We start from the raw sequence: 26,967 nt of genomic DNA, 5'->3' as shown, positions 1-26,967 counted from the left end.
AAAGGAGAGTCAAAACCCATATTAGCACCACCTTGGCAATGCTGCTGCTGCGTGGATAATGCGGCAGATGATGTTCTCCTTCATTATGAGTGAAGACTTTGTGACTCTCATTGCTTGTCCTGTGATCACTCATTGGTAAATCCCTGTATAATTTACTTTTAAAAGAAATCCAACAAGCCAACCAGAGTGCAATAAATACAAAACAGGAGTTGATTTGGGCTCTAGCAATGCTTTGATAGTGAAAGGAGAGCATAGTGTCCTTCAGATGGCATTCACATAATCAACAGTTGACTGAAATGGATCAACTAAAACATCGATTTTTAAGATGTCTTAGTTGATTAAAATCGATTCTAGCTTGGATAACGTGATATCAGTTCATTAAAATCCTGAATCGATTTTTTAATATAAATTTATTTTGCCCGAAAAGCCAGAATCTCAGGTTAAACCTCACAAAATTTCAACAACCACCAAACAGTAAATGAGAGCAGGTACACGGATTCTGCACAAAGACGTAAACACAAAGCGCGGACCCGCCGACGGATCACAATCAGTGAGATGTCACCTTTCTTACCGGATGGCACGGACTGGCTGATTCTGATGTTTCGGCGGGTCCCCGCTTTGTGTATACGTATTTTTTTTTGCGCTAGATTCTGAAGCTGCAGGTTTTATCTCTCTCCAACCAAAATTCACTGAACCAGCAGCAAAAGAAGCAGCAAACTACACTTCACATTTGATAAACATTGTCATGAATTCCCTCTTACTTTTACTGTTTTGCTTCCACCCAGGGGCGCATCTAGAGAAACTTTCTTAGGGTGGCATGAGGGTGGCAAAGAAATCAAATGGGGGTGGCAAAATCAAAGCCTTTATTCCCCCCCAAACACGTTTTTCATATAAATATAGTCTATAACTTAATTATTGTCTGTAGCTGACATGATTACACACTTTAGTTACATAAAACATGTGAATTTTGATTTTATGTACTGTATAGCCTGTATAATAAATAAATATGTAACCCAATAAGTGTAAAATCCAGAAAGCTACACAACATGGGGCGGTTCATTTACAAACACAAGTCTAACTCCAAAAAACAGTCTCACACTGTTTTTTGGAGTTTATACATGCTTCGTCTCCAGGGCCCACTGTATATATTTATATCTAAACATATATAAATAAAACCACGTTTGTTTACATTAGTAATTCTTTTTGTGCATAATTTTATATTGTTGTTAATAATAAATTAATTAAAGCAACAAAGCAACCTGAAGGGTTTTCTTTCGTTTTTGATCTACTGCAGAACATTTTTATAAAATCCCAGGCCGGGAAAATCACCTTCATGTTTTTCTGTGTTTTATCCTCAGCTACTTTGACACAAAGGCATCTGCTGTAATGCTCACACCTTTGATAAAGTCTCGCAAGTGTCAGCTTTCTTTTTATAGATATAAAAATATGGAAATGTACTGATGCATGATCTGAATTATAATATTTCTGACTGTCTAAGGCAAAATTTCCCTGATTCACATCGAATCGAATCAAACCGAATTGAATTGAATCGAATCTTCGGGACCTTGTGAATCGGAATTGAATCGATTTTAGAAATCAGTGATGATACCCAGCCCTAGTAATTAGTTCTGAGTCCATTTTGGAAAATAGTAGAAAACAACCGGTGCTCGATGGAAGATACAGTCATGTGAAAAAGGAAACTTTTGCAGGACTCCATGCATGTGAAAAACTAAGTTCCTTACTGCTACCAAAGGAATCCAGACGGTAAGTAGCAACTAGGTACCAGTAATAAAATGCACTTGATAAACTGATCATAAGCTATAGCACATCTATAAATTATTAATATAAATATAATATAATATTTAATAATTTTCTCTAAAAAGAACATGGCAGCATGGAGTAAGCTTGTAGAGTTGCATCTGAAAAAAACGGAGACGATTGGTCACACTGCACAAAACCACATTTGTCAAAAACCAAACACAGCATATCAGCACAAAAATTTCATAAAACTGTCAGCATGGTGGCGGAGGGGTGATGATTTTCGCTTGTTTTGCAGCCACAGGAACGGAGCACCTTGCAGTCACTGAGTCAACCATGAACTCCTCTGCTTATCAAACTACTCTACAGTCAAATGTAAGGCCATCTATCAAGTAGCCAAAGCTTGGCCAAAACTGAATCGTCTAACATGACAAAGAAGTACAGCAGCAAATCTACACCACAATGAATGCATGCAGGTTGTTACGATGGACCAGTCAAGGTCCAGCCCTCAACCTAAATGAAATGCTGTTGCGGGACCTGAACTGAAGCAATGTTGAAAGAAGAGGGGGCCAAAATTCCTCCACAATAATGTGAGACTAATAAAGTTATATAGAAAATGATTAATTCAAGTTATTGTTGCTAAAGGTTGCTTTAAAAGCTACTGAATCACTGGGAGTTGTATTTAGTTTTTCACAGGACTGCAGAAGCATGTTAGACCAAGAGGATCAAACACATTTTAGTTCATGGCCCCATAAAGTTCAATTTGACCTCAAGTGGGCAAGACAAGTAAAAACACTGGATAAAAGCTGACAAGACATGAAAAAAAATCTAAAACCATAAGCCTAAAGCCTATTTCCCCCAAATTCACAGTCTGTCATATATTCTACAATTTACAGAGCCTAACAGAAAGTCATAAAGTATTCACATGTGCATGAGTATTTTACATATATAGTTACAAAAAAAACCTTGTCTAAATCTAAAAATACTATAATCTTTCCTTATGTTACAAATTCCTGTGCAAAACTATCCAGTGGGCTGAATTTGACCCTTTGAACCAGCTGCTAGTTTAACACCTCTGACTTAACTGTCAGAGTAGAAGCCACACACACCACTAGCGAAACAGAAACATGACCTTTGCCCACATAAATCTAAAATGTTTCTGTTTAGTCTTGGCAGCTTTTCTTAGATCAATGAGCACCCACGAGGAAGAGGTTTCTAAAACAATCGTCTGACCACAACAGTGTGATGGATCTGAAATTTTTGACACAACTAAAAGCTGATTTTATTAATGAGGTCACATAACCCACAGGCTGCTCCGACTACAGAATCAGAGTTTAGAGAGAATACATTTATACATATAAATGTAACACCCATGTAAGGTGCAAAAAAAGGGTGACCAATAACAATAAAAACTCAAATAGCCTCAGTGACCTTGACACACAGATTCCCACTGGAGTAGTACACGCGTTCTCTGACTCAAGGAAATTTGCTGGCACATGTCTCACTCCCTCTGGCCACACTCGCTACTTTCCCCAACTCGGCCCATCAGCACCAAATCCTGACCGGAATTGGGCCAGATGTTGATCCCTCCCTTTGAAGAGGTGGAATTGAGAAACTACACAGAAGATGGTGAACTGAGAGTAGAAAAAAGGAAAAGAAACACCAGAATCAAATGAGACAGAGAAAAGGGGGTGATGAAGAGAGGTAAAAAAAATTGAGGATGGGGAAAAAAAAAAAAGAGTGGTTCAGTCCAGCCTGAGTTTCATCCACTGGCACTGCTGTCAGAAAGCACTTTTTTTCATCCCCTGCTTTTTTAGCACACTCCCAAAGGGTAATAGCTGGACAAATAAAGAAAAGCAGAAGAGGGGTAGAGGATAGGCTGGGAGTCATGGAATAAATAAGGAGGTTTGGCAAACAGAACAGGGGCTGGTGACATGATTCTGATGGTTAAATGTCTAACATAGGTAGAAGGCAATTCAAAAAGTAAACAATATAAGCGCATGGTGATGAAAAAACAACATGAAATGAAATGTGGGGACTGAATGTGAGAAAACCTTATACCTGTGGGTGCAGGAGAGTGTGTGCGAGTGTGTTCGTTAAGTCTGTGTCTGAATCTGGATATAAACACATTAAGTATTAACCTCTCTACTTGATATTCATATGAATGAATAATTTAATGCAATTTACTATCACATGGGGGTGATGGATGCAACATGCCACATTAATACAGCATATGCAGTCAAATGCAACGGAGCGAAATAATGGGGACAAATGTCAAGAATGAAGAGTGAAATGATTCAGCAGGACAAGTGGCAGGCAGTAGCAATGCAAACAGCACAGCAAAAACTGCCAGGACTGCTTTGCAGAGTGACTCTAAAGTGTGGAGTCACATTGATAGCAGGTGCCTGCTGTCAGACTGGTCTGATGTCATTATTAATAGAAATTACAACAGATGCAAAAACTGGCCTTCTTATTTGTTGCCCACAGTGTGACTGTTGTCTGCGGTTACCTTTCCTCTCTTTTATTTAGAAATGATGTTAACAAAAATGTTTTTTTTCTCCATCTTTTAAAAATAGCATTTTTAAGTATTACAAGAACAGATGGCATTTTACAGCCTCCCGCCAAGAGAAATGGCTGTGTAATCTGAGTAATTGCCTTACTTAAGATGTATTTTCATAGCACAACTTTTTTTTTTAAACAGCGCTCAAATGCATTTATGTTTGGGGCAAATAATGAAGACCATAGCAGCGTCCTTTAGCCTCTGGTCAGATTAGTTATGCATCTTAACCCTCGCTGCTTTTGTCTGAGCCTGGCAGTGAAGACCCTGTCTCGATTTCCATTGCTGATAATGGGGGCTCCCATTCAAGCTAATCAGCATCATATCATCGCTGCATAAAGATGAATATTTCCACATTAAATGCTAGTGGTGAGTCATACTTTGCTTGCTCCTCCGATGATATGATACTGGGACCAGGTGAGTGCATTGACAAAGCACCGGGATTAAATTCCCTCCACCCCCCTTTCTCTCCTCGTCTTGCTGCATACAGGTGGGGCAGCAGAGGCAGAGAAGCAGAGGTAAACTCTCAGAGATCTTCTGGAAGAAAATCCGCATGCATGAATATGTATGTGTTGATAAATCTGTTCTGCTTCGATCAGCCATTGACGATCTATCAGCCTTGGGCATGTATTTCTGTGTGGATGCTTAAAGTTTTCCCAGCATGCGTTGTCATGCTGAGACGGGTGCCTCAACCCGTTATTTTTGTCTCGTGAATCAACAGTGCCGCTCTCTGCGTTATGGATGTCAGGAACCATGGCCGTTGCCATGGCGATGCCACACTGCAATATTCTTTTGCAGCTCTCCTGCCCGCTGATGCTTGCAGCAGCTTCCAGGCTGCAAAAAAATAAATAAAAAAAATACACGACAGAGGAGGGAGGGGAAGAAAGAGAGGAGAGGAGAGGAGAGTAGAGGGGGTCTGCGGCAGGATTCACCAGAATGCTAATCATCCTTTCTTGACAGTTTGTCCTTCATTATGCGGGGGGGACAATACCCTGGATCCACAAGAGTGGATATGAATGCATCCGTAAACACACAGGCACTCATACAAAAACACATCTGCGTATGACTTGCCACATTCCACACGTGTGTACACTGACACTACAGCATGTGTCAGTACTGCAGGGCTTAATTTCTAGCAGCCAGCAGCTGCTGAAACATCCATGCCATTAAGGAATGGACAATTATTAACGAGCCACAGAAGGGATTTTAATTGCTCACTGCAGCCCAACAATTCCATCAGCATTCCCAGGATATTTGGGGGAGCGGTCAGAACAATTCCTGCTTTCTGTACATTAAGTTTAAGAGGGAGGGCTGTAATTATCATCTTAGTCCATCTACATTCCACTTTGTTTTGTTTTGTGCTTTTCTATATTCAGCATGTGAGTCTTTATTTCATAGTATAGTATATAGTAAAAGCAGAGGAAAATTTCTTATAGTATCAAGGTCAAAAGTCATTTTTTGGGAGAGCACCATCATCCATGTAGTGCAATTAAAACTACAGGCTTGAAGTGGAGCCATAAAATATGACTGGGGGGTGTGAGGTTACTCTCCTCCCATTTGAAAGACTTAAAGACTTAACTCCCCGCACGATCCTTGGCTCTTCTTTACTTTTATTTGGGAGGGTATTAAATCAGTGATGTTTTATGAAGTGTTCCACAAGGATCTATTGTCAGCCTCTTTAGTTTCATCTTCTTGTTAATGCTAATAAAGGATGCAAAGGGGAATGGCCCAGTTTTGTGAATGGTAGCTCATTAAGCTTAGCTTGCTAGATTCAGCAGTGGGATTAACCCTGCGGAACTGAATTTTTCCAAGTTGCCCATGTACATCGCAAGCCCAATCATTTCATCCAAAATCTGCGATAGCCACTGACTTTGGCCACACACTCTCTTTGACTGTGTCTATTAAATTAAAGAAAGAAAAAGAAAAACTGAATACGCTTGTTGTTTAGCAAAGACACCCTCCGGTGAAGTGGTACAAACAGCAAAACTGGCAAACTAGGTAGCACCGTGACAGTTCAATAACACTGCACTGACATACAATGTATCCTTGGATACAGCAGGTGGGTACAGCTTAGCGAACCCAAGGTCAACTTCAATTCTCCACAGAGGTGAAATGTGAGGGGGTGTAGGGGAGTTTCTGACAAAGACAGAGCGAGAAAGAGAGAGGGAATGAAAAAAAAGAAAACGAAAAAGAATGTTGGCCAAGCATGATGCGGTAGTTCACAGGAAACTGGGTAACTAATAGTCCTTCTCTTTGAGCAATTTACTATTAGTGAGTCAGTCACTGGCTCCTGAGCTCCATGGAGACCGTTTACCACGGTCCTATTCCCCATCCCCTCAAACAGTCAGACTTAATCTACCTTTCAGATCAGAAACAACACACACAAACAAACACACACACACGCGTATGCACACACACTGGACTACAACTGCAGGAGATAATGTAATAGTACTGGGGAGAAAATGAAATATGATGGGATCACTCTGCATTGTTTATTATTATCTTCTTTTTAATTGTCTTTCATTTTCATTGGATACTAGTAGATCACAACACCAACTGTTCCAACACCTCACTGAACCCAGTGGAAACGCTGAGTTATTTATTGCAGTGCTTATGCCATTATGTACATGGCTTAAAACCCTTCTGCCTCTGTTTATAAAGCAATATTCTCTGTTAGTTTTGCTTTAAAATTATTGTTACAACCACAGCTATTGATGAGTTATCGTTATCTCCTAACCTCTCTTTGCTTCTTGTCTACTTTCAGTTTATTTGGGTTGCCTTCTGGTTTGTGGTCCCACGTGGCAGGCCTGGAGGCCCAGGGTGCAGATGAGCTCCAGGCTGTCTCTTCCCTCAGCTGAGCCCCAAGGGTCCACTGGTGCCGGTGTTTGAAATCTGGCAGGCAAGGCAGGTTTGTGGACCCTATGCCTCAGCCCAGGCATGCAGATTCATAACCTCAGGGGAAATGCAGACTCCAGCACTCAGTGGTTTATATATATTCACAACCCTCCACTGGCCAGGACATAAAGTCTGAGACTACTCCATAAGGAGTCAGCTGCCCATGCTGATAACATTCACAAATACTAAGCAAGGCTTTGTTTTCCTCTTTCAGCAGGCTTAAATATATAAGTGGCTATATAACACAAAAGAAATACAGCTTTCTCTAGAGTTGTGTAAATACCTTTCATTGTAGATCAGAAGTAGTCAAATAATACTGCCAATATAATACTGCCAATATAATTTACATGTTTTCATCAGGGTTCGCAAACTGGAATCTTTTTATCCAGGACTCAGAGAGAGAGAGGCTCTCTGACCTGCTACTCTTTGATAAGCGCTATTTATCACTTCACAAGATTTTCATCTAATTGAAGAAAGTCAAAATTGGGTGCAAGGTACCTTTGCACCCCCACAGGACCTTGGCAACAAGCTGGCAAACAAGAAGAAAATCTATTCAGGATGATCAAAAGAAGTCTCCAACAACAGACCCAGATTTTCACCGCACCAGACTTCTGGCAACCTCTGTTTAGCAGCAGGGTCAATGAGTATGCAGCTAATGCTGTCAGTTTCTGAGGATTCCTAGGGTGCAGTTAGCCATCTTGTGGCCTGCATACAGAACTCTGTGGAACTCTTTGCTCATTAGGTGAAATGTCATCTTCGTACTAGCCGTAATCTCCTGTTTGTAATTTGAAAGAAGCAACAGTAAAGTAAATGTAATCGCGCTGTTCCACTGAGTTTTTAGCCAACACATAAAGAGAATAATACACTGTAGCATTAATGGAAAGCAGATTGTTTTTAAATAGTGTTTTCAATTCAACATACCTGGGACCTGTAGTACTACGCAGGTTCAGAATATCTAGGATATCTTTCTGCCATCTGAGTTCACTTAAGCTAACAATAGCAGTCACCTACTGTATGTGATGGTGGTGATAAACTCAATAATTCAAAACAGAGCTTCACAATCTATCTATGACGATGGTTGGTGGTATGTTTTAGGAAGACTGTGGAAGTTAATCAAGCAATAATATTAGGACAAAATTAATAACCCAACTTCAGTTGTTCCTTTGAATTAACAGGGTATGTTGTTTGAAAGCCTTATTCCTTCAGCTGCAGCCTGGAGAACCTCGTGCAAATTGTTAGTGCAAAGTGTTTATACCCAACATTCTGTGCACGGAATGTTCAAGCGAAATGTTCGTACCCGAATGTTCGGGCAGAATGTTCGTACGTGCGGAATGTTTGTACCCAAAATTCTGTTCACGGAATGTTTGGGCGGAATGTTCATACCCAACATTCTGTGCACAGAATGTTTGTGCGGAATGTTCGTGCAAAGTGCTTGTGCCCAACGTTCTGTGGGCGGAATGTTCAGGCAGAATGGTCGTCCCCATTATTCTTTTCACAGAATGTTCATTCGGAATGTTCGTGCAGAATGTCCGCGCAAAATGTTTTTGCCCAAAATTCTGTGCACGGAATGTTCGGGCAGAATGTTCGTACGTGCGGAATGTTCGTACCCAATATTCTGTGCACGGAATGTTCGCGCGGAATGTTCGTACCCAACATTCTGTGCACGGAATGTTCGGGCAGAATGTTCGTACCCAACATTCTGTGCACGGAATGTTCGCGCGGAATGTTCGTACCCAACATTCTGTGCACGGAATGTTTGGGCAGAATGTTCGTACGTGCGGAATGTTCGTACCCAACATTCTGTACACGGAATGTTCATGCAGAATGTTCGTACCCAACATTCTGTGCACGGAATGTTCGGGCAGAATGTTCGTACGTGCGGAATGTTCGTACCCAACATTCTGTACACGGAATGTTCATGCAGAATGTTCGTACCCAACATTCTGTGGATGGAATATTCGTGCGAAATGTTCATGCCAAGTCTTTGTCCCCAACATTCTGTGCATGGAATGTTCGTGCGAAGTGTTTGTGGCCAACATTCTGTGCACGGAATGTTCGGGCAGAATGTTCGTACGTGCGGAATGTTCGTACCCAACATTCTGTACACGGAATGTTCATGCAGAATGTTCGTACCCAACATTCTGTGGACGGAATGTTCGCGCGGAATGTTCGTACCCAACATTCTGTGCACGGAATGTTCGGGCAGAATGTTCGTACGTACGGAATGTTCGTACCCAACATTCTGTACACGGAATGTTCATGTAGAATGTTCGTACCCAACATTCTGTGGACGGAATATTCGTGCGAAATGTTCGTGCCAAGTCTTTGTCCCCAACATTCTGTGCATGGAATGTTCGGGCAGAATGTTCGTACGTGCGGAATGTTCGTACCCAACATTCTGTACACGGAATGTTCATGCAGAATGTTCGTACCCAACATTCTGTGGACGGAATGTTCGCGAGGAATGTTCGTACCCAACATTCTGTGCACAGAATGTTCTGTGCACAGGATGTTTGGGCAGAATGTTCGTGCGAAATGTTCGTGCCAAGTCATTGTCCCCAACATTCTGTGCATGGAATGTTCGTGCGAAGTGTTTGTGGCCAAAATTCTGTGAGAGTATGTTCGTGCGGAGTGTTCGTACCCAACATTCTGTGCACGGAATGTTTGTGCAGAATGTTCATACGCAACATTCTGTGCACAGAATGCTCAGGCGGAATGTTCGTGCAAAGTGTTTTTGCCCAACATTCTGTGCACGGAATATTCGGGCAGAATGTTCGTACGTGCGGAATGTTCGTACCCAACATTCTGTACACGAAATGTTTGTGCCCAACATTCTGTACATGGAATGTTCGTGCAAAGTGTCTGTGGCCAAAATTCTGTGCTAGTATGTTCATGGGAAATGTTCTTACCCAAAATTCTGTACACGGAATGTTCGGGCGGAGTGTTCGTACCCAACAATCTGTGCACGGAATGTTTGTGCTGAATGTTGGTGCAAAGTGTTTTTGCCCAACATTCTGTGCATGGAATATTTGTGCGGAATGTTTGTACCCAACATTCTGTTCGCGGAATGTTCAAGCAGAATGTTCGTACCTAACATTCTGTGCACAGAATGTTTGGGCAGAATGTTCGTGTGGAATGTTAGTGCAAAGTCCTTGTTCGCAACATTCTGTGCTTGGAATATTCATGTGAAGTGTTTGTGCCCAACATTCTGTGCCAGTATGTTCATATCCATATCCAGTTAAGCAGAAAAAACAAATCTTCACTTGAAATTTCTTGCCTGGCTACAGTTTTTGAGTGAAGAGTTGTTCTTTAATACACTCAGATTATAAAAACTACAACTGGATTATGGATTTGAAGTATCCCTTGGCCTAACATATTCCATCATCTTATGTATCTGATAATTTGATTAGGTTAACAGACTTGGTTAAACCAGTGAATTTTGTAATCATCTATATGTTATTGATTTATCATCTATTTTGAGACTATCTGCATCGATATTTGCAGATATTCTCAAAAACAACAACAACATGCACAGCTTGAAGTGTCCCTGGTTGAAGTTTCATGTGGAGCAAAGTGAGCAGATGTACTCAAACAATTAGCTTTCCTAAACCACAGCTGCTGTATACTTCATTAATAAATCACTATTATAGCCAGATCCTTTCGCCAGTGGGTCCTCACTGCACCAGTGATAAAAAAAAAATGGGCACTCCTACTGACTTCAGGCAGTATGCTCAACACAGAAATATGAAATAAAAAATAAATCACCCAATTCAACCAAAACGACTAATACCTCTGAGTATAGAAATATTCACTTGCCTTGCTAATGTGTGGATTCCCTTAATATCACTGATAGTTATGTGCTAATATGCTATGCCTAACTGAAAACACACTTCACACATCATCAACCTCTAATGCCAGAGCTACAGTATGTTCAATTGAGCCAATTGCGCGCAAAGCTAGACTAATCCTGCACCAATCTCAGAGAATCTCAGTCTCTTTACAGTCACAGTATACTGTAGCAGTTTTAATTTCTGCTCCCTGCCATGCCAACTCTCCAGCGAAGATGAAACGATGCCAAGTGCCTCTTTTCCAGTGGAGCTTGCCAAAGTCTCCCATTCAAGCTGGCAAATGTCCGGCCACGGGATGGGCACAGGAGGCAGCAATGGCTAACATCCTGACCCAAAAATAACAGGCACAACAAAGATGCTCGTGCAGGAGCCTATAGCAGACATTTTGTTTGGTTAAACTCAAAACACTCAGGCATTTTTAGCAAGACTTTATGTCACCAAGACTCCCCACCAGCTAAGGTAAGCTTCATTACCAAAAGCGCTGCAAGTGACCACAAGTTTAGACAAGATGACTGACCTCCAGGCTGTATTCCTCCACAGTCCTCCTAAGTGGGTCCACAATCTGCCAGCAGATGAGGATGCATAAGTCGATTAGCAGCATCCCGCCAACGATAATCAACAGCTTCTGGTCCTTTATGATCTGAAGAGGGAAGAGAAAATTAGGTGCTTTTATTAGCTAAATAGCCCACACCTGCTAATGTTATATGATAATGCAAGTATCTGTAGTGTCATTTCAGACAGCATTTCTTATTGACCACACTAATTATGTGAAGTGAGTTATTCACATCCCATCTGAGGTCCTAGACCCCTGCTGTTTTCATTTTAACCATCTAATCAGGGTCTGGTAATAATGTATTTAACTGCAAATGACCACCTGCTGGGATCGGAATCCAGCCAGGCCTGTGAGTCCAAAAGACCAAGGCCTGGTTCAACATTCGATAAAGACACGTAGCGTATTTAGCAGACTGTAATCATCCCGGGGGTGTAAACCACGAGTTGACATTCAGTTGTGTCAATACTATGCCACCAACAAGCAACAGTTTTGTTACCTTGTGGTGAGAGAATGTGGAAAAGATCCACCAAACAAGAGCCACTGCTGTCAACCACAAAAGCTCCTCTTTTGTACCCTGAACTTTAGAGGGATGAAAGCTGTGACCTGTTTGTGATCTTTATTTATAATAGCGTTTGACTGTCTGGAACCGCAGATCAAAGGAAAGGTCAGGGGACGCGGGCTGGGCTGTGTTTGGTGAGTATCACATAGCCCAGATGCAACTCAGCAGTGTTGTGCAGGTCTCCACCCATAAGTGGGCCCAGGATAAGATAAATAATGGGACTGTGTTTTTTGATCTGCCATCTTTTGATGCAGTGCTTTTGAGCAGATGTATGTCGGCAAGGCAAAACAAGGTATGTGCTCTGTTATTGTTTATCACATTGCTTCGGGCCATTTAGGACAACATGAAGAAGAAAATCAACATATATTACATATACTGATTAAAATTCTATAAATCTAACAAGTAATTAGACATGTTATATTTCTGAGAAATGTACTCTACCCTACACCATCTGCTAAACTGTGATATGTTACTCTGCCAAGGCATTAATTAATCTAAATTACCTGAAGTGTTGTCTGTTTTCTTTCCACCAGTCACACCAGTAAAGCTCCAGTGTGGCTGTAGTTACTAATTTGAGGAAAAAGCCCAAATAATTTAGAGCCACCACAGAGCTATGTTCTTAAAATGATCCTTTTTGTTGATTTTTCAGGATGATTTTTATGTTGCATCCACATCTGCATTGTGTTGTGGTGTGTGAAAATCTGTCTACAGGTAGATGTATATATAAACATACATTTCATTACTGAAAACTGCCTCTGTGGCACTTCCATGACTGTATCCTGCTTGGTTCGGTACTTTCTTGGCAAAAGATTTCTAAAGACAGACAGATTTTCTTTTCTCCCTCTACATGAGTTGTGAGTCCATGGTACTGGGGACATAGATGGTTGCTTCTTTTATTTTTTTAAAGTCATGTTTAGAGTACCAACATCTGACAGCACTGGTAGTTATCATGACATTATCCATGCGATCTACCTCAGTAACACTACAGTAAAGAGAGGGCTGTCTTTGCAACTAGGAAAAACTGGAGGTTACCTTGGTGATTACATTGCATTTTTTCTCATTTGGCAACTGGTTGCAAGTAGCTGTGGTAACCAAAGGTTGAGTGTGCAACACCTTCAGTCCCTGGGTGTCAGCTTTTGATTAAAGGTGATAGCACATATCGCATGTTGGGAGGCAACCTGTGACTCAGATGGACTGGCAGAGGTTACAAATAACTGCTGTACAAATGCAGATAGTCGACAAAAGCAGCATAGTCAACTCAACACAACTAGTTGAGGTGCTAGTTGGTTATATTCTTATTGTACTCTTAGAAAAAGGCAGGTCTGCTAGGTGCCTATACCATTTTGCCATCCTGCAGCAACTGTGTCAGTATTTGTGGAGGAATTATTGAATTTCTGTTCAATATTGAGAAATCTACAAGGTCTACAATGGACTCTGAACAGAAGTAGTAAATGTGAATTTCTTTGTCTGTAAACTGCAACAAATTTGCAGTTTTCATCGATTTATCACAGTTAATTGCTGCATTTTCAGAAACAGATTGCATGTAACCACCTTGAGCTCATTTAATCACAAGCAGACTGATTCTTTGTTATTGCTGTTTCATCACCATCTTAAAACACCAAATTTGCTTTGAAGATTTGCCAACTGATTCCAAGTGGACGCAGGACCAGTCTCTGTCCATGCAGCAGTCACTTCAAAGGCATCAAGACTCCAAGCCAATTACACATGGCCACAATACTTTTGCTTGTGCCGCAGTCTCCAATCATTGTTTTAGCGACTGTAGGACATTTTGCCTCAGAGCTAATTCAAATTTACAGGGTTACTGATATGATTGATATGAGACCCTGAAAGTCAATGAATTACTTAAAAACTATCAATAATTTCAGATACAGAGATGAGATTTGGTTAGGACCAAATAAATCACAGTCTACACTTATCTACACGTCAGACTTGAGGAGCTGATCATGCACAGAGTCACAGTTTTACAGTTAAAATATTTGTTGCATGACTTCCATCCTCCATTTTTGCTTTTTCTTGACACCACTGTTTTCCCATTGTTATTAAATTAAGAAAACAATATTTGCAGCAGTGATTTTGTGCATTGTATCTTTCATGTATGTTTATCAGTTAGGAAGCAATCCATCTAATCCCTGAAATAATGATCAAAATGTGGAAGCAGTAAAAACAACATGTTTAATCTCTACTTTTAGGTTTTAAATCACACACTTATGTGTGTGTGGCTCGTACACAGGGGGACTTTTGTGAGCACATACTGTATGCTTATCTGTGTTTATGTGTTTGGAATAATAGGACATTGATTGGCTCTCCTCTCTCTGCATCGTCTGTGGCACTGAGCTTTTAAAGAAGTGAACAAGTGCCAGCTACAGCCCACCAAGTGGAACCTTTATTGAGCTCACCCTTGATTTACAATCCCTGCTCTCCTACAGAGAAAAAAAAGATGAAGGGGAGGATAGGGGAAGAAGTGAGGGATGCAGTTCCAATCCCACAGTTTGAAGAAAAGATGTGTTTGTCCCTCCCCTGACAGCAGTTGGCAGACATTTCAGGACACCACCAGCAACTATCACTCTAGTGAAGCCAAAGCCCCTGCACTCAATCAGTGTGGGTGAAGTGGGATGTGTGTCTGTCCTGCTCACACAAACCCAGGCCTTGAACCATCAGAAAACACACCCTGAGGGCCTGAATACTACTTCTGGAGAAACATTTGTTATGTCTCTGTTAGCAAGGGAAAGAGGATGAGAGGATGGGAACGGAGCAAAACAATTGGCTGTGAAAGGTCAGAGAGGAAAAAACTCTTTTGTTTTCATTAAATGATCACTTTGAAAAAGACAGTGAATTACAGAAATGTAAAAGGCCGGGACCAAAGTCACACATTACAAAAAATGATTACAAATGTGTTGTGACTGAACTGCAGTGGAAACTCAATCTAAACTGGGCCTCAGTTCTTGGATTCTCTTTATCTTAATCTATCATTTGCCCTCTTTTCTCGGCGCCCCCTTTTCTTTTCATAGAGTCCAACCTACTTTTTTTTTGCCATTTGGGCCATGTTGTTTGTCTTGTCCCTTTCTCTGCCACGCTTTGCCTTTCCCCTTCTGTCTCTCCCTTCTGCCACTATTTCCCTGCATCCCTCCAACCTCTTCCACTCTTCGATCCTTCCTCTTTCCTCCTTCTCTTCCTGCTTTCTCTCTGGCAGGCCACCCACACGTCCTCCAATATGCAAGAGGGTGAGAGAAAGGGAGAGAGAAACAGAGGGGAGAGCGAGGTCTATAAATACAAAAAGGCCAAGCAGAGTTGCAACACTTGGTGAGCTCGACACCGCTTTTATATAACTGGGCCAGCAAAGCAGATTGTGTTAGATGTTTAAAAAGCCATTTGTATTTCTAGATCCTTTTTCTCACAGAGAAGATTCTAAAAGCAGGTGCCATGGGGCTGCCAGTCTTTCAGTTTGTAAAAAGCACAAGTAGCACTGATGCACTGAATACAATCACCCACACACCAGCGATGGGGTTATAAAAGGCATGCGAAGCCTCCTGGAAAAGACTGTCATGTGCCAACAGATACGACTGTGGTTGTATCAACCGCCAGTTATGCCATCCAACAGATGTAGGTAATGTCATGAAAAATATAAGGTTAAAAACCTCGAGAAAGCATATGGCCGTTTAAGTGGAAAGCTGCAGATTTGTTTGATATAAACAAATTTGAATATAAATGAAAAATCAAACCACGTTTTTAAGGAGGAGGAATCATTACTGCAAATCTATGAAGCAGGAGTGTGTGGGCCATGTTTCAATCACATCAGAAAAATGAGAAGATATAGACTGGATGGAGTGGTGAGGAGTACTTCCCTGCCTTTTGTCTTGTGGTAACTGGGATAGGCACCAGACCACCCTACAACTCTAAGGTGGATAACCAGCTAAAGCAATTAAGAAAATGGATTAGGTTAGACCCACTGAGTTACCTTTATAAAAATATTTCAAAAAATCATAATATTTTTCAATACCTTCTTCTTCATCTTCACATTTTTGAAGATGGCGTGTACCCTCCAGGTCTTGGCAAACATGGCTCCGAAAGCTGTTGTGTATCCAACAATGAGGATCCACGTCCGAACCTATCAGAACAACAGTGAGACATGAAATTGTGTCATGTCATAAACTGGTGATCAAGGCTGGAAACAACATCTGATCTGACAGCTATTTGCATTTTTCTCCAGAAGTTCATTCAAAGTAGCATTATGAAGCATTCTAAAAATAAGGTGCTGTCAGATTTATTTCCCATCTCTGAAGCTCTGGGAGAACATCCTGGACTATGAAGCTGTCACACTCCTGAGCGCATTTCAATTTTAATGAAAAACAAAATGTAGATCTCTTACTTCCACGGCACAAATGGCACCGCTGATGTGTTTTTAAAGCTTCAAGTGCAACTATAACTGAGAAAACCCTAATACAGCCACAGAGACCCTGTGTGCACGATTTCATGTTTTGTATTTGATTACTGTATACGGTACATATTTTCTTTTTACCTGTGTATCTGTGTACAAGCTCTCTATATCTGCATACACATATGAGAAAGCAACAAAATGTGGCACAGCGGTAAAGAAAAGAAGAAGACAGCGAAAAAACAATTACGCCATTTGTTCTCAAAGCAACCAGCAGATATTGATCGGTAGCAGTGAATGGATAAACCTCTGTGCTCCTCTGCTGCAGCACCCGAAGTCTGAAGTGACAAACTCTGTTGTGGCTCTGCAGCAGAGCTTGAACCAGGTGACAGAAGTTCAAGACGTGCTCTGCCTAACACCTCTTTGGTACACATGTGCATATTTGTGTCTCTATATCTGAACAGGGTGGGTGTCTCAGTGGAAACCAGTTATCACTGTAATCAAAACTCTTTAATTAATCCAGTATCTACACAGTCACACAGTAATGCTACCTGAGGGGAGATACTTAATATGCAGCATGCTTACAAAAGGCCTGCAGAGAGAGATTCTGTTAGTTTTCACACAGTCACATGTGAATACGATTCATCTTTTGGTAGTGCTTTCCATTCTTTAGAAACCGTTATATGACATAAGATTCTGGGGATGAGAAGTGACCCAGCAAAGACTTCTGTCTGGCCCACTGAAGGTGTAGGAGGACATCAATTCCGGTTTATTAATTGTATTTTCCTACGTTTTACCGTTTTTCCTACAGATAAAGCCCATTCATACTACACCAAAATAACTAAGCACCTGATAAACAATTACATGATAGAAAAGTTTTTCACTATATACTATTTTTTTTAAAATCCATAGTAAAACAAAAAGAATAAATAAAATAAAATAAATTCTGTAAAATAACAAAAACTTTGTTTTATTATTATACGGCAGTCAGAGAGCTACAAGAACTTTTTGCAAATTTAAGCCCAAACAGTCACGCTGACAGCTGTCTTTCATTTACTGCAGCAGCATTTTGTTATCATGCAGAAACACTGCGATGATAAATCTTATTTTAAAATATCTGAGGTATTCAATAAAAAGTTAAATTCCTTTACACTGACAGCAAGGAGAGTTTCACGTAATATCAAAGTGGGCTGTATGAGTTTGACATTACTGACATAAGATGAGAGCAAACATGGCCAGAAGAGAATTTCATATTTGTATACACATATTCAGATAAGATGTGTACACTGTTTATAATAAAGGTTTCGCCTCCTCTGAACACGATTGAGTCCATTTCTTTTTTAAAAACCAATCAACTTGAACCAACGAGTGCTCACAGAATATGTTTGGTTAATATGCTGATAAATTGATTTAAAACAAAGACATAAAGCTTGCATCTCTTTTTTGACTAATAAAATATACTTTGGTGGTGTGGCAGTGGATGGGTATTTTTTTCTCCTTTTTAATTGAGGCAAATTTTAAATTCTTGCCTTTATTCATTATTTTATTTATAGGAGAACACTCTTAAGAGGACTCACGGTGCAGAGGGTCTCAAACTCTTTGTCAGAAACAAAACCTCCGTCCAGACCAAACAGGAAGATAGATGCATAGGAGAGCATGCCTCCCAGGATGATCAGGTTATTCATGTAGGGACTGGACATCTTGATTAATCTGAAAAGAAAAGAATAAAGGATTAGAGGAGATTCAAATGATGATAGAGTAGAGTTTAATCTTATACAAAGTGAGAGCTGCTAAATAATAGTATTTCTCCAGAAATAGTTCATCATTATGCTCATGCTTCATCATTTTTTGATTTCAATACTAGAGATGGACCGATCTGATATTACGTATCGGTATTGGCCCGATACTGACCTAAATTACTGGATCGGATATCGGAGAGAAATAAATAATGTAATCCGATCCGAAGTATCACAAAATTACCTCACAAAACGCGCTACTTGGAGTAACCCAGCTCGACGCATCGGAGCAGTATGTGTCACGTGATAGAGCGGCTGTTGTCTGCGAGACCTGGCGGCGGTCTGTTGGAGCATTTGGAGCCTCGCTACATGCTTCATAACCGCAGCATTTCATCTCGGCGAAAACTATCCCAGAGAAGTAAAGCAAGTGTGTAAGTTCATCCCTGAATGTTTGCATAGTATTTCCACGTTAAGCTTAACAACTGATATATGGAGCCACAGCTGGACTGGCCATCGGAGTTCCATACTGAGGTGAAAAGGAAGCGATTTGTCCCGTACTTCAGCTAGAATTAAAAAATGGACACAAAGCTGGAGTTATTCTGTCTTTTCTGCGCAGTTGCATCTACTTCTCTCATTCTCTCCTTCCTCTCCTGTTATTACTTCAAACATGAAACTGATCAATGATCAGCTGATCGGCTTTTCTGCCGCAAGTCCCGTCTTTCTTGTTTGTTTATCGCCCACTTTGCGCTAGAAAGAGGAGACCAGCGGCTAAACAACAGCAGCGCATTTAAGCTTGATCAGCTGTTGTTAGAATGTATTTAATATTACTTTCTAGTATCAGCTGATGTTTGCTGGAGCCACAGCTGTAAAAAGTGCTGGTCATGATATCGGTTTGGTTATCTGGTGAGAGGGAAACATGAAGATGAAACCAGGAGATGTCCTTACTGAATCATCAGAGCTGAACAGGTGATGGAGAAACAGGTTTACCTTATAGGTGACATGAATGGGTTGAAGGGAAGTTATGAATTGTTTCTGAGAAATAACACCAGGATCCTTTTCTAAGTAGCTGACAGCTGGTAACTGTGCAGGGGCGGATCTAGCAAAGTTTTGTGGGGGGCCAAGTAGGGCATTAACAGGGAAAGGGGGGCACAAAGAAATACTTTTCTTTGTTATGTGATTTAAAAACTTTGAATAAATAATTATCTGAATCTTACAACAAAAGTGGTCATCTGATTACATGTATAGAAATCCATTATTGTATATAGTAACTAATAAGTCTAATATACACCCTAGTAAGCTATAGTACTTTTTCCTTTGGGAAGGTACCATCTGTGCAATCTGCAATTCTGTTGAAGAAAGATGTTGAATCTATTTAAATATTGTAGAAAAATAATTGATTTTATACTTGCATTAAATTAAAGTTGATTAATTCGATTAAGGGCTGGGGGTGGTTCCCTAATATTTTTGCTGGGAGTTGGCAACCCTATTAGTTAGTTTATCAGATTGATCAGTGTTGTTGAACTATAAAATGTTTTGGGTGGAGTGTATTGTTTTGCATACAGGTATAACAGAATAGCTTCAGTCTCTTGTTTTTTAAAACTTATACAAAATGCACAAGATATTTATAAAAAACAGTTTTATTGATTACAAAATACGCTATATCGGATTCATATCGGTATCGGCAGATATCCAAATTTATGATATCGGAATCGGTATCGGACATTAAAAAGTGGTATCGTGCCATCTCTTTTCAATACCATTCAGTCTCCTCAGATTCTTCTACCACTACTTCTCTCTTCCTACTAGTCCATAATTTACCTTCTTCCTTCCACTCTACATTGAAAAATTTCACCTTTGCTGGCTAGTTGTACAACTTGTGCTGACCTGTGATTCCGATTCTTGATGTTGAAGAACAGGAAGGCCCCGGCCATGAGCATGCCCAGTATGGTGATGGTGGACAGGATGCTGTAGAGCGGCACGTTGATGTGGCGCCTCTGCAGACGCACAAACGTCCGATCCTTCGGTGGCTCTACACCTACAAGAAAGAAGGTTTGTGATACAAGGAAAAGAGTTATTTTATCATACTAAAGCATAAAATAAAACTGTCTTAACTTCAGTTCTTCCAATGAATAGTGATGCTGCAGTAGCACCGGTTATTTTTAGAGATAATTTCCTGGTCCCCCAGTTTCCACTAGTTAAGTGTCTCTATGATAATGGCTCTTAGGATGCTGCACTTTCTTTTCCCCTTTTTTTTGCTGTATTTTTCTATCTCCAGTATGCCAATCGATCGTAATAGCATCATCTTACATATTTCCACTTACTGTGGTCAGCGATGTGGAAACAAGCTTTTTAGAAGCTACAGTCTTAGACTTTCTGTATGTGGAGAAAGGCTCAGAAAATGGCTTTGAGCATCGCACAAATTACAAAGTATGTCAACACAGGGAAACATGGGAGGGGTTGAAGAAAAATGTACTGGTAAATAATTTAGCTGTGAGAGAACAGTTTAGGGAGGTGAGTTCCTTCACTGAGTGGTGGTGTTGTCTGAGTGGGTCTGTATATTTATGTTAGTTGGAAGGAGTTTGGGTTCAAGAGCATAAGTGAGCATAAAAGGAGCTGCTACGTTTTTAGTCTTTACTGAAACATCCTGGTTAAAAAAAAATTGGAATAATCAACAGATTTTCTTTAGTGAGTTTTAGATTCCTCACACAGCCACATACCTTGGAACCTGATGGAGTTGTTGATGAGGTCCAGCACATCAGCAATTGCATTGTATTCACCGACTTTCACTTCCTGTCCCTCTGTTGAAACAGAAAAAAAGTACAGATATGTAGGCATCAACATAAATATATGTAAATAAACTCTCCAAGCATCATATAAAAATGCATACAGTTAAACCCAGTTTTGAAAGCTTGCAGCTCTATCTGACACTGACACTGCAGGTTCACAATGACAGTACGCTAATGTTCAGCAAGTAATTTTACTCATGTTAACAGTCTTAGTTTAGCTTGACAATGTGCTAAGGCTTTCTATTTAGCACTGTAAAATTTACAGCTGAGACTGATAAGAGAACTAATAATTGCTCAGGAAACCAAAACATTACATGGCCCAATGATGGTGCAAAAGTAAAGGAGACATTCACTCAAATGCAAAGACCACGAACGGAAAATGAATGTCTGTGTTAAATACATCTGCGTTCCATCTAGAAGTAGTAGAGACATTTCACTAGAAACCCTTAATTTCCTTCTCACTGTTTTGGTCTAATAAAAGTCACCTGGAGGTCAAAGTCACTGAGGCTCTGTGGGAATCTTTTCATTATTTTTTGTTTCGTTCCAATACATCAAGTAGATGTTCAGATATCACAGCAATTCATCCATGACCTTCTGACTAACTCAGCAGGCAAACTGGCATCACCATCCCTCCAGACATATTGTTAGTATGACATTAATTGGTTAGATCAATTAATGTGTAATCATTCAGGTAGTCATGTTAAAATCCATCAGAACTGTGTTTTGGTGAGTTTTACTTTTGTTTGATGTTTGACCTTTACTGTGCCAAATGATTTATTCTTCAGTTCCGGAAACTTGGCACCAATGTGAAATGCCACTTTTTTGGGCAGTTATTGTGGAGCATTAGTTAAAGTCACTGTAATTTCAATGGTCAGCAGAACATAAAAACTGCATGCCTTTGCTGCTGCAGACACACTTTTCAATTCAGCATTCTTTGAGAGTCATGTCTCCGTGTCTTTGATTTATTGTGCCTGAAAGAAGAAGCAGTAGTGTGGAAGGCCTGCTTCAACAGACAACTTCAGTGAAGTCTGATATGGAAACTTGAATCTTGCTTTTTACATACACTGAGAATCCAGTAGCTAAAGTTAGCTGAATGCAGTGACACATATCAGTTTTCATTCATCTACAGAGGTAGGACGACATTTCATTTTTTAAATCGGACTCATTTATGAACAAAAAAAGAGACAAATTATTAGTGCAAGTAGGATATTTTATAGATCTTTGCAGACGTCTGGATGGGTTCTTTAATTATAAGAAGCACCATGCTGGGTTTATAAAATGTTGGACCAAGTGTTTCACATTTGGAGAAAATGAGATAGAGGAACAAATAAAATTCACACATTAATCTGACATAGTGAATAACCCAGCTTTAAGCTCTATCGCTACACACAGTAATACAACCTCAAAGAGAGCTTTGAGCCCCAAGATTTTCCAAGGGCCATTAGTGATTTAACAAAATATCCATAACACTAAATTTTAAGACACTCAGCATGATTACCTACATTTAAAATTCTCAAACGGCAGCTTTCATTTTCACCCTAAAATGGCCAGAAAGTGATCTTATTGTTTTATATAGTTTTAATTCCTTGTGTATTATACGTCAGTGAAACCAGGAGTTTAACGGAAAGCAGATACTGTAGAATCCAGTCAGCAAACAAAGAAATAAAAACCTGACAAATGCAGCAAAAAGCATACTTCAAAGGGTAGTTACGTCTATCTCTTACTTATTTTAGAGCAAACAATAATTATATTTTTTTTATTACACTATCAGGTTGCTGTAGTGTTTTCTGATTACATTCAGGGGATAGCAAACTGCAGTAACCCCACCCCATAAACACCATCAGCCTCTCCGGAGCTGTGCTCCAACAAAGCTATTTCAGAGTTTACAGTTTTTTCTTTTAGAAGCAACGATGAGTCTCTCAGGTGTAATACAGGAGGAAGCGTAACCTTGTCAGACAGACCTGGGTACTCACTCATAAAGATTACTCAGATTACACAAGGGGGACAGAGAGAGGGGACAGATTATCCAGATCTTTTTTTTTCTTTGTAAGTACTACAAACAACCCGCAATTTCTCGTGCTGCAGATGTCAAATCTCTCTGATCCTCGCTGCTATCACTCTTTTGCAGGCCCACTGAACTCTTCCGCAGCAATGCCCTTGAATGGAAAATGACAAACATCACCTACTGCAGCATCACAGGGCTCTTTTTTCTCTCTAAATGACCTCAAGTGACCTGAAGTTTTCCCATCAACCCATCAGCGATTGTTGAAAATGACTATTTGACAATTTTACAGTGCAGTAAATGTGCTTAGGCAATAAGATTTGCATTTCTCAACCCTCTCACAGTGACTCAGGGCCACTGACTAATTTCTCTTGACTGCGTCCTAAACAGCAGAAGGGACTATATATCAGCATTCCTCCTTTCAAAGGCTGCAATGCTATCACAGCATTCTGTCCCCAGAGGAATACGGATGGCTGCAGCAGGATGTTAAATTCAACCTGTCGCTCAGTCTGTGGCCTGACATTTAATTGTCTTTTGTTTGATTAGTCAACATAACACAATTGAAAAGTCAGTGAAAATGTCATTAAAATGTAGAAGTTCGATAATAATAAAAATGAAAATGAATATCAAAATTATTAACACCTGCATAGTTAATATTCTTTCATTTTTATGCTTTTTTCCCCATTACAGCCATATCATTACCGTCCATCTCCTGAGTATAATTGTTCTAATTACCTTGGAGTATGTTAGAATAACAAATTGTTACAATTTAACTTTGAAGAAATCCATAAGAAAGCACTTAAACTTAAACAGTCATCCAGCATTCAGTGTTACAGGTGTTCAAGGTGTCTCAAAAGCTGACGAGGACTCTTTTTATTACACAAAAAAGGCAATGGTTTAAAGTGGGACTACCAAGACACTTCAAGTTCCAGGAGACACCAGCTGGCAAAATCAGTTCAAATTCAGGGAGCAGGTTTTCATGGATGTGAAAGAAAGAAAAATTCTAGATGTTAGAAAACAAGAGATGAGTAGAAACTGAATCACTAAAGATTTGCAGGAGAACCTGCTGAAGGCGGTCTGTACAGACACTCCATTCATGACCAACAGTGCTCAAAAGAAAAACAAATAGCTTGTGTACTTGTGGTGTGAGATCTCTGGTATAAGAATGATATGGACCATAATAACAAGGGGATTATCTCTCCTAGGATTCTTTGAAATATGAGTTAAGAAGAATATAATTGCTTAAGAATAAGCAAGTTTATTATTTAGTGAGTTCATTTCTTAGTACAATACCAAGTATCAGTGCCAAAGATCAGTACCTAAATGTGCCTAAGAGTCCTCCCTTTAACTAGTAAATGCAGAAGCCCCGCCCACCTGAGGTTTAAACCTTCTGTTTGCAAAGAGCAGCCAATCTGAAGACAGCTGGTTTTAATGGAGAAGAGATAAAACAGCTTGTTTCAGACAATGAATGAACTGAGGGGTCGCACCTAGAAATAAATAAAGATTATTATGAACTGTGAATTATGTAAAGAAGTTCAACTAGAGTCCAAGAATCAATAACGAGCTGGCAATTAGCATTAAAGGTTTAAAGGCTGGACAAATTTAAAGCATTTTCGAGTCAGGGCCTCTCTGCTGGAATCTATTGCCTGAAGGTCCAAGATATAACTGGCATGATAACATGATTTTTTAAAAAGCCTTTCTGAAACTTACCCTTAAAAAATGTTCAGTTTAGCATTATGAAAAATACTTTTCCCCCCACTGATGCACCAGCATCATAATCACAGACGATCCTCATGCTGGTTTGAAAATTACAAAATGGAAATTGCCGGTACTCTTTTACTATAACTCTCTCTGCTGATTACCAAGGATCAGACCGCTTTTTATGAACACAGTCTGACCCATTTTTGTAGCAGTGTTTGTAAATGTAATCAAGGTTGTTTGGGCTTGTTTTTGTGTGAGCTTCACTTTAGACTGCCTTTAATCATGTTAACTGTATTTTTGTCATGTCTGATCTGTTAAATTCAAACAGAAAAAAATAGAAAATTCCTGATTCCTTCAAAACACTGGTGATACAGTAGTCTTAAGAGCTATTTTAGTTGAAAGTTATGCTAAAACACTATTACCTGGAGGTACGCTGACAGTAGCAGGTTGTTCTTATTCTAAATTCCCGCAAGACATGATGGAAAAGCAAGAAATTCAGAAATCCAAATGCATCCCCTTACACTGATATGATATGGTGGCTCTGTTGTGGGGGACATTTTCTGGTTTTGTTTAAATCCATTTGTCGCCAATTCAATACAAAGTTTTTCCAAGTGATCACTTTTATCCTGTAACAAAACATTTCTATCCTGGTTCGCTGTAAGGATGAATGTTTTGATCCAAAGCGCTGGAGAGGTCACTAAAAAGTGGGGTAAGAATGAATAAATGATGTGAATCATACTCTATGACCTCGCAGTCAGATCGAGATTTAAACACATGTGGGAGACTTTGGAGCAACATGTTAGACTTCACTTTTCAAACCACCAAATGAGGGAATACGTTTTGAAGAACAGTCCCTCTAGTATAGTGCAGAAAACTTACACACACATATATATATATATATGTGTGTGACATTTTCTACAGAAAAAGAAAATAATGGTTCCTTATCTACCATGCATGTAAGTGTGTTGATTCAAAATCTGTACTCAGAAGTACAGCAACTGAGATCAAGACCTCTAGTAGAGAGGGATCTCTTATTCCCATGAGAGAGTGGGAATAAAAGCCGTCGAGGCCCCTGACTAAGAAAGCCTGACAGGGGAAAATGGAGGATCAGAGGAGAAAACAGATGATAGGGTCATGTTGGGGATTGCTCCCTTTTGAAATATTCAAGCTGGGGCTGTCCCTGCATGCCTGGTGTGACAAAAGGGTAACACAGTTACGAACCCTGACAAGTGAGGAAGAGGTGATTGGTGAAGGTTAAGAGGGGTGGAGGAAATACAGTATCATAAGACCAAGAGAAGATAGTGAGAGATGCGAATATAAGGAAATGACTTGATGGAGGAAAGCGGGAGAGACACGGAAAACAAGGTGAGGAACAAGGGTGATAGATAAACACAGAAGGGGTTAGGAATTCTGCATATCAGAAATTTTGAATATGCATAGAAATATGTTGCCAGTCCTGTATTTTTAATGTTGCTATTTGTCATTGTGGTTTGGGGTTTTACTGTACTGCTATGTTATTTAAACTCTTGCTTATATTTTCTAACAAATTGATATGTTCTTACAAACTTATAATTAATCCATTAATAATACAAAGCAGGGGGCACAGATTTGTGGAGGCAGCTATGTCGGCCCACCATCTTGAATACGGTGACCAAGATAGACACCAGTGTTTCACCTAATCACGTTTTATGCATGTGGCTATAAACCAACCCCATACACACCAAAGTAGAGGACAAGGGACTTGTAAGCCAAACTCAAATTTTAATCCACCACCGCACCTTCAGATACAAGATATGAAGGATCATACCTACATTTATCTTCACCAAAGAAGCAAAAATGCAAATGAAAGAGACAAAAAAAGTTTCTCTTTTGGATGACAAAAGCATAATCACAGGCATATTACTATAATTCATTTTACCAGCCTTACTGGTACCATTAGAAAGGTTCCTTTTTGTGACCGAAAACAGATTTCACTTCCTAACAATCCAATTCATAACTACCGTTTTCATAAGAGAAAGTTACAGTTTATAACTCAAAAAACTTTGATCCTTAAATATTTTATTTGTCGGCGGTCACCGCAGCGAGGATTACTCTCTTGAATTATGGAGCAGTAAGCAAACTGAACTGACTGCGATCTGCAATCTACTGACATTTAGTGGTGAGATTTTACACACTGTAC

At 39.9% G+C, this 26,967-nt stretch overlaps 1 protein-coding gene across 1 annotated transcript in view; it reads right to left on the bottom strand.

Moving 5' to 3' along the window:
• gabbr2 (gamma-aminobutyric acid (GABA) B receptor, 2) overlaps positions 1-26,967 on the bottom strand; it is a 202,743-nt gene that overhangs the window by 37,810 nt on the left and 137,966 nt on the right. The window contains exons 9-13 of the mRNA XM_026156284.1: positions 21,017-21,097; positions 20,184-20,334; positions 18,141-18,273; positions 16,189-16,296; positions 11,576-11,698 (exon numbers count right to left, since the gene is read on the bottom strand). Coding sequence (XP_026012069.1) covers positions 11,576-11,698; positions 16,189-16,296; positions 18,141-18,273; positions 20,184-20,334; positions 21,017-21,097 — 596 coding nt within the window. The remainder of the gene's footprint in view (positions 1-11,575; positions 11,699-16,188; positions 16,297-18,140; positions 18,274-20,183; positions 20,335-21,016; positions 21,098-26,967) is intronic.

The sequence above is a fragment of the Astatotilapia calliptera genome, chromosome 22, assembly GCF_900246225.1.
Source record: "Astatotilapia calliptera chromosome 22, fAstCal1.2, whole genome shotgun sequence".
In the NCBI taxonomy this organism is placed as follows: Eukaryota; Metazoa; Chordata; class Actinopteri; order Cichliformes; family Cichlidae; genus Astatotilapia; species Astatotilapia calliptera.
The sequence above is the reverse complement of the archived record's forward strand: the minus strand, read 5'-3'. Positions and strand labels throughout refer to the sequence as shown.